At 42.8% G+C, this 15200-nt stretch overlaps 1 protein-coding gene across 8 annotated transcripts in view; it reads left to right on the top strand.

The window, feature by feature from the left end:
* Nucleotides 1-15200, top strand: part of KIF13A (kinesin family member 13A) — a 213367-nt gene that overhangs the window by 137091 nt on the left and 61076 nt on the right. For all 8 annotated transcript variants that reach the window (XM_058285282.2, XM_058285277.2, XM_058285281.2 and 5 more), the window contains exons 8-9: nt 2011-2145; nt 2895-3007. In XM_058285282.2, the coding sequence (XP_058141265.1) occupies nt 2011-2145; nt 2895-3007 (248 nt within the window). The remainder of the gene's footprint in view (nt 1-2010; nt 2146-2894; nt 3008-15200) is intronic.

Here is a 15200-nt window from a genome sequence, read left to right as displayed (position 1 = left end):
TAGAGGGAAATAATGAAAAGTTACCAAACAGAGCTGGAGACCACAGTAACAAAAATGTTAATGTCCCTTGAGAGAGATTTAACAGCAGATTGAAAACCAATGAACTTGAATTGTTTCAAGACAGTCGAAATCATTCCATCCGAGGAGCAGAAAAAAGAAAGAGTGAAGGGAAGTGAACAGAGCCTGAGGAACCTGTGGGATGTCATCAGGCAAACCAGTGTATGTGGGAGTCTCAGAAGAAGAAAGGGGCAGAGAGAATATTTATAGAAATAGTGCATGAAAATTTCCCAAATTTAATGAAAGACGTGAACATATACATGTATGACGTTTAAAAAAACTCCAAAAGAATGGACCAAAATAGACGCACACCACAGTGCTTTATAACCGAACTGCTGAATGCCAAAGAGAGAATTCTGAAAGCTGCAAGAAAAGCAGCGTGGCATGTACAAGGGAGCCTCGATAAGAGGGAGCGCCGATTTCTCATGGGAAAGCCTAGAGGCAAGAAGGCAGTGGGTGGCATATTTAAACTGCTGAAAACAAAACATTTCCAGCTGAGACCTCTCTATCCAGCAAAACTGTGTTTCAGAAATGAGGGAAGTATTAAGGCATTTCCAGATAAACAAAAGCTGGGGGAATTTGTCACCTCTCAACTAGCCCTGCAAGAAATGCTGACGAGTTCTGCAGGTTGAGAGGAAAGGACAACAGATCAAAGCCACATGAAGAAATAAAGATCTCTGGCGAGGGTTACATCAAGGGTGAAAATGTATAAACTCGTAATTTGTGACAAGAACTACAAACGTGGGGAGATGGAAGGGTATAGGAACATATTTGGGTACAGTTTTGAAGTTAAGTTGGTGTGAAAACGAGTGAGATTGTTATTGAGGATGTTAAATTTAAGGCTCGTGGTAACTACAGAGAAAACGCCAAAGACTATGCACGCTCATAGAGACAGAAACGAGAATACAGGTTGCCAGAGGCAGGGGTAAGGAGAAAAGGAATTTAATATGTGATAGGTATAGGGTTTCTGTTTGGGGAGATGAGAAAGTTTTAGTAATAGAAGATGGTGAGGGTGCTGCAATATCACATGCTTGGGAGTGTTATATATATTTCCACAATTAAGAAAAAAACAAAAAAGAGCAAAGACAATCAAATGTAATACATGATCCTGGATGGGATCTAGCAAGGGCAGAGAAAAGGCTCAAAGGGACATTATTGATAAATAGGGAAGGAGACAGGGAGGAATAGCAAATGTGGCATACATTTAAAATTGGTGGATTCTGAGTATTGGGGGGATAGTGGTATGTCAGAGTTCTCTGTATGAGGTTTGTATTAATTTTGTAACTGTCCTGCAAGTTTCTTAATTATTATTTCAAAATAAAACATGAAAAGGAAGGAGCAGGAGCAGGTGCACAACCAGGGATCTTAGGGTTTGAAGACCAGCCCTGCTTCTTACTAAATGTAGGAAAAGTTATTTAACTTCCCTGAGCGTCAGGAACTTCTTCTTTCTTAAGCTTCATATATCAGCTGTTTTATAAGAGCCCATAGGTTTCAGGTGTTCTAGCACCAAGTGTACAATGATGAATAAGGAAAAACCCCTGCCCTTGGAGAGCCACAGTTTTGGGGGAGAGGGACAAATAAGCAAGCATTAGTAATACAGGCTTGACAAGTACAGGAGAGTTAGAATTCAAGAAGGTAACTACCTTTATTGAGTATCCAGAGTACCCAATAAATATTAGCTCTTCTGTCCCCTAGGAACTTGCATGGGATGGAATAGGGACTTAACGGAGAAAGAGGCCAACTGGGGGATGCGGTGAAGAATGAGGGAAACATTTCCTACACTAAAAAGCGGGAGGTGGGAGCCCAAACCCTGTTCGATGGAGAAGAGGCAGGGACGTGTTTATGGAAGGGCGGTGACTGGGGCATCAGAGGGTTGTAATGAACAGATCCACCTGGTGGGCAGGACTGCGCTCTTGTTTTGCTGATGGGGTTTTCCTTACGCTTTGCCTCTAGGATATCGAGTCACTGATGTCCGAAGGAAATAAGTCTCGAACAGTAGCAGCAACCAACATGAATGAGGAAAGTAGCCGCTCCCATGCCGTGTTCAACATCATAATCACACAGACGCTGTACGACTTGCAGTCCGGGGTGAGTGAGTGGCAGGATCTTTGGTGACAGTGGCAGGCTCCAGAGGTCTGCTTGGCTGCAGGGGTTCATGGGAGAATTCAGGGGCTGCTATGTGTAGGTGCTTTGCTTAAACCATTTAATTGGTTGTCTTCCTTTACATATCACTTTTTTTTTTTAAAATTGGATTTCTGATGTAAAGTCCCTAAAAAAGTGTGATGATGTCAGCACCAAGTTTCTAATGTGCACCCTTTCACACTAAAATTCCCCTTAGAGCAACAGTCTACCTTATAATAATTGAAAAATATTAACCACGATAGGTAGCCTAAAAGAGCATTTTTATATAAGTAGAGTAATTTGGCTTAAATATGCAGGAATATCCTTTTCTTAGTATTTTCTCATAGGTGCATATAATCTTCAGCTGTCTGACAGTGCTCTGGAAAGCTGCTGAGTGTACTTGCTACTCAGCTATGGTGCAAAATGCCACCCTACCACACCAATTTATTTATTTTATTTCTTTTTGTTGCTGTTCCACACCGACTTAAATGATGACTATGGAGTTGGTTGCTAGGCTGAATAACTCTAGGACAGTCTAAAACCCGCTTGAGAAGTTTACCTTGTGGGAGTGTGATAGGCACTCCAGTTACTCTATAACTGTGTTGCCGTGAAGTAGATACCTGCATGGTTTTTACCTTAATTTGTGTTGCTTCCCCTTTTTTTATTTCTTCCTCTCCCCTCCCCTTCTTGTTGTCTCTCTCCTTTCCTGCAACCAGAACTCGGGCGAGAAGGTCAGTAAGGTCAGCTTGGTGGACCTGGCGGGGAGCGAGCGAGTTTCTAAAACCGGAGCCGCCGGGGAGCGACTGAAAGAAGGCAGCAACATTAACAAGTAAGGCGCTGGCGCGGACCCGCGGTGACCGCTGACCGTGGAGGGGGCCGGAGCGCCCGACTCGCGCGTTCGGAGGCCTTGGTGCCTGATCAGGGCTGAGATGGATCTGGTGTTCAAAGTCTAGTTGCTTCAGTAAACCTAGCTGAGAACAGCAACCTGCCTCTGTTAAAATGCGTGAAGTCATTTAAGTAGGGCTGCATGGCCCGGCCCTGCTCAGAAGTTAGGTGCACACACGTTTCGTCGTATGTAACATGGTCTTAGAAAAGTAAGTGCAAGTTGCACGTTTATAAATCGAACCCTAGCTTGACTGAGGGAGCTTATCCCGAAAAGAAAATCTGCTTTAAGTCCTTTTGGAAAGTCAATCCTGTTTAAATATCAGAACTTTTAAAGTGAATTAATTATTGAACAAGTCCCGTAGCGAAGTCTCACTGTTTGCCTTGAGTGCCCGGATGGGCTCCGGGATGCACTAAAAGTTGAAAGGGACCGAGTGGTGAAGGATGTGTAGGAATTTGCCGGGAGCTAGAGGGGATCCAGGCATTTCGCACGGAGAGAGCAGCAGGACACAGGCAGAGGACCTGTCACTTTTAGTAATGCTGTCATCCGGGATGGCCGGACCAACGTCTGGGACTGTGCAGAGGGAAGGAAATCAGTGAGCCTGGGAAGATGAGCTGGGACCAAGTCATGGTGAATTGGAGGAGTCTTTGCTTTCCAACATGAGAGGGAAGGGTGTGCACTCAACCTGGACTGCCTGAGTTTCATCCTGGCTCCACCACTCCTGGATATGTGTATCATGAGAAGCAATTAAACCTCTCTGTGCCTCATTTTCCTTATCTGTAAAATGGTGGTATTAGTAGTACCAACCTCATAGAACTGTTGAGGATAAAATGCCCACGATGTTCTTAGAGCAGTGCCTGGCACATAGTATGCACTGAGTAAATACTGATTGTTGTAGCTATTCTGTTTATAATCATTGTAATCATTACTGTTAGCATTATTCCAAGGTCAGCAGAAAACAGTTTAGTCTGCACTTGTAATCTTTTTTTATGTTGAGCTATAATAACTTGAGGTTTAGTGTTGGATAGAAAATGACAAGAGAAAATATACTTCAGGAACATGTTTGCATAGCTTGCATTTTTAAATGCAAGTGTTAAAATTAGAAATAAAATACTGTCCTTCTATCAGATGGACACGGCCACACTCACTGGGGAAGATGGCCATTTAGTGAGCTAATCTTCCAGTCATCCTGTCTCCAACTCTAACAACAAAGGATTTTGCTATATTTCATGACAAGGCATTATAAGATCCCAGCTGGCACTGTAGCTCTGCATTCCAAAATGAGCTCAGAAAGCAGGATAGAAGAGCAGAAACGGGAGGGTGAGAGAGCAGTTAGCAATGATAACATGTTTACCCTCCTAAACATTAATTTTTTGGTGCCAGGCCATTCCAGCTCTTTGCCTACTGCCTACACTTGTGAGAAAACATTGGACATTTTTTCACTGCACTTGGGGGAATGTAGAGCATATTTTACATGGCTGGACTTGTATTGAGTTCTTACTACCTGCCAGGCACTATTCTGAATGCTCTGTATGTAATAACTCAGCTGATCCTCTCATCGGCATCATGAGATAAATCTGTTATCCCCATTGTGCAAATGAGGAAACCACGGTAGAGAGTCAAACAGTTTGTTCAAGGTCACACGGCTCTAAATGTTAGACTGTGGAGATGAATATAGGCAGTCTGGCTCCAAAGCTAGGCTCAAGCATTGTGCTACCCCTAGTGTGACCAGGCATTCTCTTTTTCTGGAAGAGTCCTGCTTCATACTTTTGTAATAATGCTCCTGTATATTTTCAAAAATATTCTCATTGAACACCAAATTATATAGTGTCTCTAACTGTACTACCTCAGAGCCACATGATAACATGATTTAGATCCTTTAGCAATTAGTTCTATTCCATAATGACCTTTTGAATTGATCAGAGTTGTTTAGCACCATACTGTCTTTTTTTAATGCACATAACTAGCTGTCTCACCATCTACTATTCCTTGCTAATAGATGGTGAGATGCAGTCTTCATTTTTATAGCTCTTTATAGTTTTCAGAGCACTTTCATGCACATTGTTTCATTTGAGACATACAGATTTTTAATCTCTAAAGAGGAGGAAACTGATGCTTGGAGACATTGTGACATGAATAAAAACCTAGCAAATATTTATTGAAGCTCTGCTGTGTGTTTGGTTGATACTTCAATAAGTTGCTAGGGATGCAAAAGTAATTTAGACATTGTGGAGGCAGACTAATGACCCCCAAAGAGGTTGTAGTGGGTTGCATGTGGCCCCCCAAAGATAGGTCTAAATCCTGTTCTCTGGCACCTGTGAATGTGCCCTTATTTGGTGAGAAGATATTTGCAGATGTTATTAAGTTAAGGATCTTAAGATGACGAGGTCATCCTGGATTGCCTAGGTTGACTCTAAATTCAATGACAAGTCTCCTTATAATAATAAATAGACCCATGAAGAGAAGGCCATGTGAAGATGGAGGCAGAGATTGGAATGATGCAGCCACAGGTTAAGGAACTCCAAAGAGTGCCAGCAGCTATGAGAATCTGGGAGAGGCAAGGAGGGGAGCAGGCGTAGCTCAGTGGTTGAGCACCTGCTTCCCATATACAGTACCCCCTTGAAAAAAAAATAGAGGAGACAAGGAACAGATCTCCCCTAAGCCTGCAGAGGGAGGGCAGCCCTGCTGACACTTTGATTTGGCCCCCAGTGAAGCAGAATAAATGTCTATTGTTTTAAGCCAACATTGTGGTAATTTGTTGTGGCAGCCATCAGAAACTAAGACAGATGTCCACATCCTAATTCTTGAAACCTGTGAATATGTTATCTTCTATGGCACAGGGGATTTTTCAGATATGCTAAAGAGATGGAGAGATTATCCTGGAATATACAGGTGGACCTGGTGTAGTCACAGGATCCTTACAGTATAAGAGAGAGGCAGGGGAGTTCATGTCAGTGAAGGAGAGAGCCTCCTTGTTGCTCAAATGTGGCCACTCTGTAAGCTGAACTCAGCATACAAATGCAATAACATTTCCCCAGCGTGGGACATGACTCCCAGGGATGAGCCTCCCTGGAACCGAGGGATTACTACCAGGCAGCAACTAGCAATGTAACTTGAAAAAGACCTTCACCAAAAGAAGAAAAGGTAAAGAGTGTTTATATGGCTAAGAGACTTCAGAGTGAGTTGAGGTCATCCCAGAGGTGACTCTTATGCACATCTCAGTAGGATCTCATTGACTGCCAAATTAGACACTATGCCAAATAATGGGGCTCATGAGGGCTCTGGAGGTACCCAGGCACTATGGTCAAGGCAAGTAGCTCATAAGTTTGGTGCCCTACCACTGGGCCCTACTTTGGGGTTGGTGCTCCCCAGGGTGACAGAATTGGACTCAGTTGTGGTTTCTCTACACATGGCTCTTCTGTTCCTTCTTTGTGAACCTGTAGCTGGAGCTGGAGTTGGTAGGTATATGTCCAAGAGACTTGAATCTTTGGGCTGTCCATGTGCCAGCAGGGCCCTGAGCGTCAGCAGAGTTGCAACACCTACTCTCCAGTTCATTGGACTCACCCAGGACAACTAACAAGGTGGAGATGATAGACAACCACCATACCAAGGAACCAAAAGAGTCTACAAGTGCAAGCAAGAGAGTCCCATACATCTTCCATATGGTATTGAAGCCCCCTCTCAATTAGAGGTGGAGTAGGCATCACCATCCCAGAATCCTCGGGATTGGGGAATGAATTGTGAACTAGCATGGACTTATTGGTATTCTACTCCAGACTTACTGTGATTCTAGCAATGGAAGAAATTATATCATGGATGTGGAGGTAGTGGCCACTGGAGGTTTTGAGGTCAGGGACAGGGAAAACAGGTGTAATGTGGGGGCATTTTCGGGTCTTGGGAATTGTCCTGAATGACACTGCAATGACAGATATAGGCCTTTATATATCTTGCCATAACCTACAGAATTGTGTGGGAGAGAGTGTCAACTACAATGTAAACTACACTCCATGCTTAGTGGCAGTGCTCCAAAATGTTCATCAGTTGCAATGAATGTACCTCGCTAATGAAGGATGTGGTTAATTGGGTAAATGTGGGTGGTATGGGGAGCGGGGTGTATGGGAATCCCCTATATTTTTTATGTAACATTTATGTAATCTAAATATCTTTTTTTTAAATAAAAATATTTTTAAAAACACATAGTTTAGCAGTAAGTTTTAACAATAAGCAACTTCATTTTCAAAGGTGAAGGAAGGAGGATTTTCTTCAGAGAAGTGTTTAGAAATGCTGTATAACTCAGTTTTTAAGCATGGAAACTTTTCATAACTCACTTACTATCCCATGGATATTTGCCAGGTTGATCTTTTAAAAAAAATCAATTTTATTGATGCACATTCATAAGGCATACAGTCTGTCCAAAGTAAATAATCAGTGGTATTTGGTATAACTCAGAGTTGTGCATTCATCACTTCAGTCAATATTAGAGTGTTTTCATTACTCTAATGATAATCATAGCAAGCACAAAACAAAAAATCTCTAACCCTTAATAATCACCTCTCAATCTCTCTATGCTTCCCCTGCTATACATAGCTATTGTTCTGTTTCTGTCTCTCTAAATTATTTGTATTTATATTTTGCATAGATGGAGTCAAACAATAGTACATTTTGTGTAGTTTCTTTCACTTAGCATATTTCCTTTTTTCCCTCCTTAACTGAAGATTGTTAATATGTTACTATCAGTACTGTCTATGGTTTGCTTTGGTTGTATTTTTGCCTGATACTAACATCTTATACCATTAATGCCCATTTGTTGTGTTTTAAAGAAAAAGTCTTATATATGCAGTATCACTCATATTTCACTTATGGTTTCACTAGTGATACAGTCCCATGTTACATTTTTTAGCTATCCTTCTAATAATATACATGTCCTTAGACTTTCCCTTTCAACCACTGTCATACCCATATAATAGCTTTGCTAGTTAATGAACGCTGTGATGTGCTTTCACCATTTCTATTCACGTCCAAAGATTTACAAACAACCATTTTATCATTTCTGCATAGATTAACCCTCAGCTTTCCATTCTCTAACCTCATTCTGTTTTCTGGCGACCTATATTCTAGTTATTAACTCCATGCGTTTCCGTAATAGATTTAGTTCACAAACCGTACTTTTCCCAAGATCCTGGCTAGAAGGGAGTGGAGCTGCCTCTGAACCCATTCCCTGATTCATAGTCCAGGGCTATTTTCTGGAGCCCACATGCCTCTCCGAGCTCCCTCAACCAGCGCCTAATGCCAGGTGCCCACAGAGGATCCAGCCCTCCCTCCGGTTTCTTCTTCGTTCTCTGCGCAGTCGTTTGTAGAAAGTGAACAAATGAGACCTCTTTACCCAGTCATCAGTGCTGTAGAGTCTGTACAGCTGACTTAAGAGACTGTCTAGAAATATGGGCCCAAGGCTACTTAGCTACAATTCCACAACCCATACGGCTCTGAAAACCAAATATTTTGGGTTTTGTTCATAACATACTTGGTGACTCTCCCCTGAAACCCTGGTGGGGCTGTCTGTAGTCTTTGTGTATTTGTGGTCTTTATATATTCTCTTAGTGTGAACATTCATAAATTTAGCAGTGTAAATATCAATGTGCTTTATTTTGAGGTGTTGTTCCTGATCCTACAGGGATCATATACAGTGGATGCACAGAATTAACTTTCTAAAATCCAAAATACTCTGAATTTCAAGACCAATTGGCCCCATGGATTTCAGGTTATAGATTATGGGCCTGCACTTTTGTGAGCCCCTTAGCAAATGCGGGCTGAACACGGGCCAGGCACGAGAACACAGGATGAGCAGGGTGGTATCCTGGCCTCGGGAAGCTCGAGGTCCAGTGGGGAAGGAAGACCTTTGGAGTGTTGTATTAATACATGGCCCTCCATAGGAACTTTACACAGGGGTGTGGTGGGAACACAGGTGAAGGGCGCATAACTTAGCCTGAAGGTTCAGGAAGGGTTCCCAGAGGAGACAGTGCAGTTTCTTGGTGATAGAAACAAGCGAGGTGGGAATCAGATGTGGCTCAAGCTGTTGGGCACCCATCTACCATATGGGAGGTCCTGGGTTCAGTTTCTGGTGCCTCCTACAGAAGACAAGCAAGACAGCAAACTGATGCAACAAGATGGCACAGCAAGGTGACGCAACGAAGAGACAAAGAGGAAGCACAGTGAGAGACACAACAAGCAGGGGGCTGAGGAGGTGGCTCAAGCAATTGAGTGCTTCCCTCCCACTTGGGAGGCCGTAGTTTCAGTTTCTGGTGCCTCCTAAAAAGAAGACGAGCAGTGAGCACAAACAAGGGAGATGGGGAATAAATAAAATAAATCTTTTAAAAAAAGAAGCTAGGTGACCCTCTGTGCCTATGAGAAGGGTTGTTGTGAGGACTAAATTAGTTACTATTTGTAAAGCACTTAGAACAGCACTTAGCACATAGTGAGCTCTATTTAAGTGTGTACTAATGAGGTAAAGTAAATAATAAATCAAAACTGCTCCCCGACTGCTCCCCAGATGGCTTTGTAGCCTTCCACATCAGCACTCGTCTGCCCCGCCGAGTGCTGAAACCTGCCCGTTCCCTCGCTCTCCTGGCCGGGCTTCTTTTGATGGAGCTCTGCTAATCCTCTAACCAGAACTGTCAGTTTAGTGTCTGCTTACTGGCCTATGGGCTTAGAGCTTCAGCTCTCCTTAAGCACTTAAGAGCCTTAAAGCACATCATCCCTCTCCTTTGAAGAGCTAAGGTGCTGTGGGGCTGCTGTCCACCGTGGCACAGTCAGGGCAGGGGAGGCGCATGTCACCTGGAGGCCAGCTTCACGGCACATGAATCCGAGTCAGTCTGCTGCTCTCCTTGTCTGTGGAGGAGGGAAAGACCAAGTCTTTTCCGGGCTGCTGAGTCTTGCTGATTCAGCTTCATTTAGAGCATGCAGCACTCCCTCTAATGCCCCTCGGAAGGTCACTGAAAATGGTTCCATTCCATTCTCAACAGCGGCCAGCCGTTAAATGCAAACCATTTCCATCTAATGCATCTCATTCCCAGTCTCATTTCCATTTCAGGGGCTGTGGTGTAAGGAAGTCTATACTAATATTTCCTAAAGTGGGTTCTATTGAACCCTTGTTCTAGATATATTAATATATACGTTACTCCTAGAATTCTGTCACATAACTTAGGTTATAATATTATAATGTATAAGCATAATATTTCTAATGTTTCCTATAGCTCAGTTCTCTTATTTTCTCCTTGAGTGCTTCCTGTGGCTCTTGTTCATTTGTTCTTGGAAGCCTCGCTTAAATGGGTATTGCCCGAATACCAAATACGGACTTGTATCTAAGGAGAATAAAAATGACCTGCTTCTGTCTACCATTCAAGAGTGGGGCCTTTGTTAATCTACATCTTGGATATCACAGGGTCCAAGTGTGTGAAAAGAAAGTCTGGATAAATGTCTTTTCACTTAACAGGAGAGACTCACAAGGTGAGAGCAGAAATCTCCTTGGAACACAGTAGCCATGTCTTTGGGGAGGGTGACAGGGTTACCCAAGTTGTTTCCCAAAGCATTTTTATGAAACATTATTTCCTCAAGAGGCCATGAGGAGAAAAGGACCTGTGGACAAACGCTTTTGAGAAAGGCTATTTATGAAACCTTCCCTTGGGGAGTCACAGTGGTAAAGGCAATGAGAAATCCTGCAGTAATGAATTCTGTGAAACTTGAATTCATCATTCCCCAAACTTACTGGACAACAGTTATTAATATCCCCAGAACAAGTGTTCAGTAGAATCCATTTCTGGGAATGTTGGCATAAACTTTATTATTACACCAAAGCATTCGAAATAGAAATGAGATTGGAAATGATACTCATTAGATGGACATTGTTTGAATTTAATGATTGGCATTAATCATGAGAAAATGGTGGTGAATGGAAATGCTAAAGGCTACCAGTGCAATACACCAGAAATGAGTTGGCTTCTACAATGGGATTTATTAATTTACAAGCTTACAGTTCTGAGGCTGGGGAAAATGTCCAAATCAAGGCTCAGGTGATGTTGTCTTCCTGAAAGTTGGCTGCTGGCAATCCTGGACTCCTGCCACGTGGCAGGTGCAATGGCAGCTTTGCCTATCTCTGCATTCCCCTCCAGGCTCACTCTTTCCCTGAGCTCAGCCGTGAATGATCAGGTACCTGACAATGCCTGCTCATCCCTCTCCTCTCCTCCAGGCCTCATTGCTTCAGCCTCAGGCTGCCCCACTGTAGCTTCACTTGCTCTTGGGTTCTTCAACTTCTGGGGGCTTCTCTCTGTCTCTGCAGCTTTTTTCTGTGTCTGCGGCCTTTTATTCCTCCATTTATAAAGGACTCCAGTGAGAGGATTAAGACCCGCCCTGGGTTATGTCCTGCTGGAGCAATCTAATCAGATGGCTCTTAACTGATCTCATCTAATCAAAGGTTCACAATAGATTTGATTTAACATATTTATCTGGAGACCACAAAAGACTCAAACTAATACAGGCCCCTACTGCAGGTGTAACTGTTCTCTTTCCTCACCTGTCATTTGATCATGTGCTTTTCCCATAATTCACCACACATGTTCTTTTACTTTTCTGTTTTTGAGAGTTAGGACTCAGCGGGGAGGAGCACAAAACAGAGATCTACTAGCCTTGTCTTTTGACTAAAAAAAGTGGTTCAACCGTTCCAGGCATATCTCTATCTGTTCCACACAAGAAGGGCAAGGACCACAGGTGTCTGTCAGCTGGATATGGATTTTTTTTAATCAGGAAAGTAGTAGTTGTTTTGGGAGCCCCATCTAGTAATGTCTACCTGCATCTTTTTGCTAGAACTGTGTTTCCTGGTTATCCCAGGAGCAGAGGGATCTGGAAAGTGGTGTATTAGCTGGGCACATTGCCACCAGCACAATCAGGGCTGCACTGGCAAGAAGGAAGTGGAGAATGAATATCAAGTCAGCATCCACAATGTGTGCCACAACCCTCATGGAATTAGTTCTTTTTAGAAAGAGGTACATGTTCTAAGATGTATTTAGCTTGACAAATATTTACTGACTGCTTCCTGCAAGCCAAGCATAGTGATTCCTGGAACAATCTGTATGGCAAAGAATCAGAATGTAAAGAGAGAGAGAAATGCATATGCAACTAACTCTAGTTAAAAGTTGAATAAGTATTATACTATCATTTATAATCTTGGGAAGAGAGCATTGGAAAAATAGGTGAAGCAGCATATTTGAAATCCATCCCCGCCCGTTCAGATAGCTCACATGACATTATGTCCATTCCCAAGGAAAGGAATCTGGTAGTTAGAGTTTCAAGGGAAATTCTGTAAGTTGAGAGAAGTCCAGAAAACCAAAATAAAACAAAAAAGTTGAATTCTGACTCACTTTTTTCTCATGGATTGCATTATTATAGAGCAGCTTTAATTTTGTTTTTGAATCTCCCAAGTTAGATTCACTGTCTTTTAGATCCTGAATTCTGAATTTTTACAGGCAGGTAGATTGTTAAAATTTTCTACCCTAAAACATGGCTCTGTTGATGAATGTCACCCACTAGCCCAGCTCCTCCTTCCTCTCTACTCAACCCTTTCTTTGCCCCCCACCCCATCCCCTGAAGAACTTGTGCTAAGAGGCCTCCCTGTAGCAGAGATTTAACGATTAGAAGCTGCCTTACCATTTTCTCCTCCAGCAGGTTTGGGGAAGGAACAGTACCTTGGTAGAATTGTTAGATTCTTGGACCAACTTTTCCAGTCCCTGAAATCGGCAAACCGCTCCCATCCTGTCTGGATATCTGCGAGATACATGGGCAGCCCATTTGTCTCCAGCTTGAGAAGACATTGCTAGCAGGATCTATATTTAGTAATTTTGTTATATTTTTAAGCTTCCTGGGAAGAAAATTCCCGTTAAAATATGCAAGCCTGTTGTTCAACTTTCAGACATTTAACTTCCAAACAGTTTTCAGGATTACAGTTTCCAGAAGCCTCTGGGTCCTGGCTTCTGGGTGGATTGTAGAAGGGAAGCACGGAGTGAACTGCCCATCACCAGGGCCTGGTTCTCTCTCCCTTGATACAGAGTCCAACCCACCCTGCAGTTATCTTTTGTCATCGTTCCAAGGAGATTGTGTTAGGTTTAGAGAGATTTCCTTGTTTTGAAGGCGTGCATGACATTAGGTAAAAGACCCTGGCGTCTATTACTACTGTGCTTCTCTGGCAAAATTATAAAGCTAAGTGCACCCTGCGCCTGGGGTTCTGTAATCACTGCAGGATGGCACACCCCTCTGCTGCTGATGCTTGGTGTTACAGTGATCTTACAAAATGGTCATTGTGCAGGGAATTTTGGTTATAGTCTACCATCCTTTCCCTTTTTCTCTAGAGGTACTAATTTGATTTTTTTATTTTAGAGATTTTATTTTCTTAATCCCCCGTCCCCCTGCCACCTGCACACGCTGTCTGCTCTCTGTGTCCATTCTCTGCGTGTTCCATTGTGTCTGCTTGTCTTCTCTTCTCATCTTCTCTTTAGGAGGCACCGGGAACCGAGCCTGGGACTTCCAACTTGGGAGAGAGGTACCCAATCGTTGAGCCACCCCAGCTCCCTGGTTTGTTGCGTCTCTCATTGTCTTTCCTCTGTGTTTCTTTTTTGTTGCATCATCTTGTTGCATCAGTTTGCAGTGTGGGCTAGCTTTCCATGGTGCAGGCCAGCTTTGCCTTCACCAGGAGGCCCCAGGAACCAGACCCAGGACCCCCCCATAGGGTAGACAGGAGCCCAACTGCTTGAGCCACATATGCTTCCCCTAATTTGATTTTATGTTTCATTGTTAGGAGTACCAGAAACGTTCAGTTTTTTTCTCCCTACACTGTCAAAGTAGAATATATCAGAGTCACTGCAAGACAGAGTAACACCTTGTCACAGTGGTGAAGAATGTGTTGTCATGTGATGGGCCACTGTCAACTTTAAAGTTATAAATAGAGAACTTTGAGTAACTGAGCTCTCTATATTTATGCAAATTAAAATAATTTCTGTTGTATTTGAATATTAAAATAGCCACAGTAGTTCAAACAGAACTGTTTCAAACAGAAAATTTTATTTCAGCACTTGCAAAATGGTGAAAAATGCCCTTACATGCAATACTAAAGCAGAAATGTGTTTTTGCCTTATATTGTACTCCTTGCCTCTCTCATATGTCACATGCAATTTGCTTTCTTTAAATTGTTCCCTTTGGGAGGAGTGTTTCGGCTTGCTTGACTTTTTTTTTTAACAGCTTTATTAAGAAATAATAATTCACACACCAAATAGTTCACCCTTTTAAAGGGTACAATTCAGAGGTTTTAGTGTATTGACAGAGTTGTGCAATCATCACTACAATCTAATTTCATAACATTTTTGTGCCCCAGAAAGAAACCCTGTGCCCATTAGCAGTCATCTTCTTACCCAGACCTCTAGGCCACCTCTAAGCTCCCTTCCATCTCTGTAGATTTACCCCTTCTGGGTAGTTCATATAAATGGAATTATACGACATGTGGCCTTTTGTATCTGGCTCTTTCTCCAGGTACGGAGAACAGGTATTAGCCACCAGAGACAGCTTGTTGGCCTAAAACAGTGGTTCTCCGATGCGAGTGGGCATCAGAATCATCTGCGAGGCCAGTTGAAGTCCAGCTTGCTGGCCCCACCCTCAGTTTCTCACTCTGTAGGCCTGAAGAGGGCCTGAGAATTTGCATTTCTAACAAGTTCCAAAGTGATGCCAGTTTGAGTACCAGGGGCTAAAACAGTAGCCACGGACTTTCTCTGCTTGGGTAGTTCTTTGCTATTGCACAACTGAATTAACTCCATTGATGTAAATTTGCCAGCTTTAAGCAGATGAACAGGCTATACTTCGCATTGTGGAGTAGAAGGTACATGGTTATTCTGGGAAACAGAATTAGAGGCCAGCTCGGTCCAGATTAGATCCAAAGAGTAAATGTCCAGACTTTTAATCATAACGTTTGGAATAAGTTAAAATTCTCTCGTGTGATCTTTTCAGTGGTGCTTCTAGATTCTGAATATGGTCCCAGGACTGAAGAGAGCAGATTTGTCTAGAGATTCTAAATTCATTCCATTAAATGAATAGAGCTACTTTTGCT

Source organism: Dasypus novemcinctus, chromosome 22, assembly GCF_030445035.2.
Source record: "Dasypus novemcinctus isolate mDasNov1 chromosome 22, mDasNov1.1.hap2, whole genome shotgun sequence".
In the NCBI taxonomy this organism is placed as follows: domain Eukaryota; kingdom Metazoa; phylum Chordata; class Mammalia; order Cingulata; family Dasypodidae; genus Dasypus; species Dasypus novemcinctus.
This window is presented reverse-complemented; position numbering and strand designations above follow the sequence as displayed.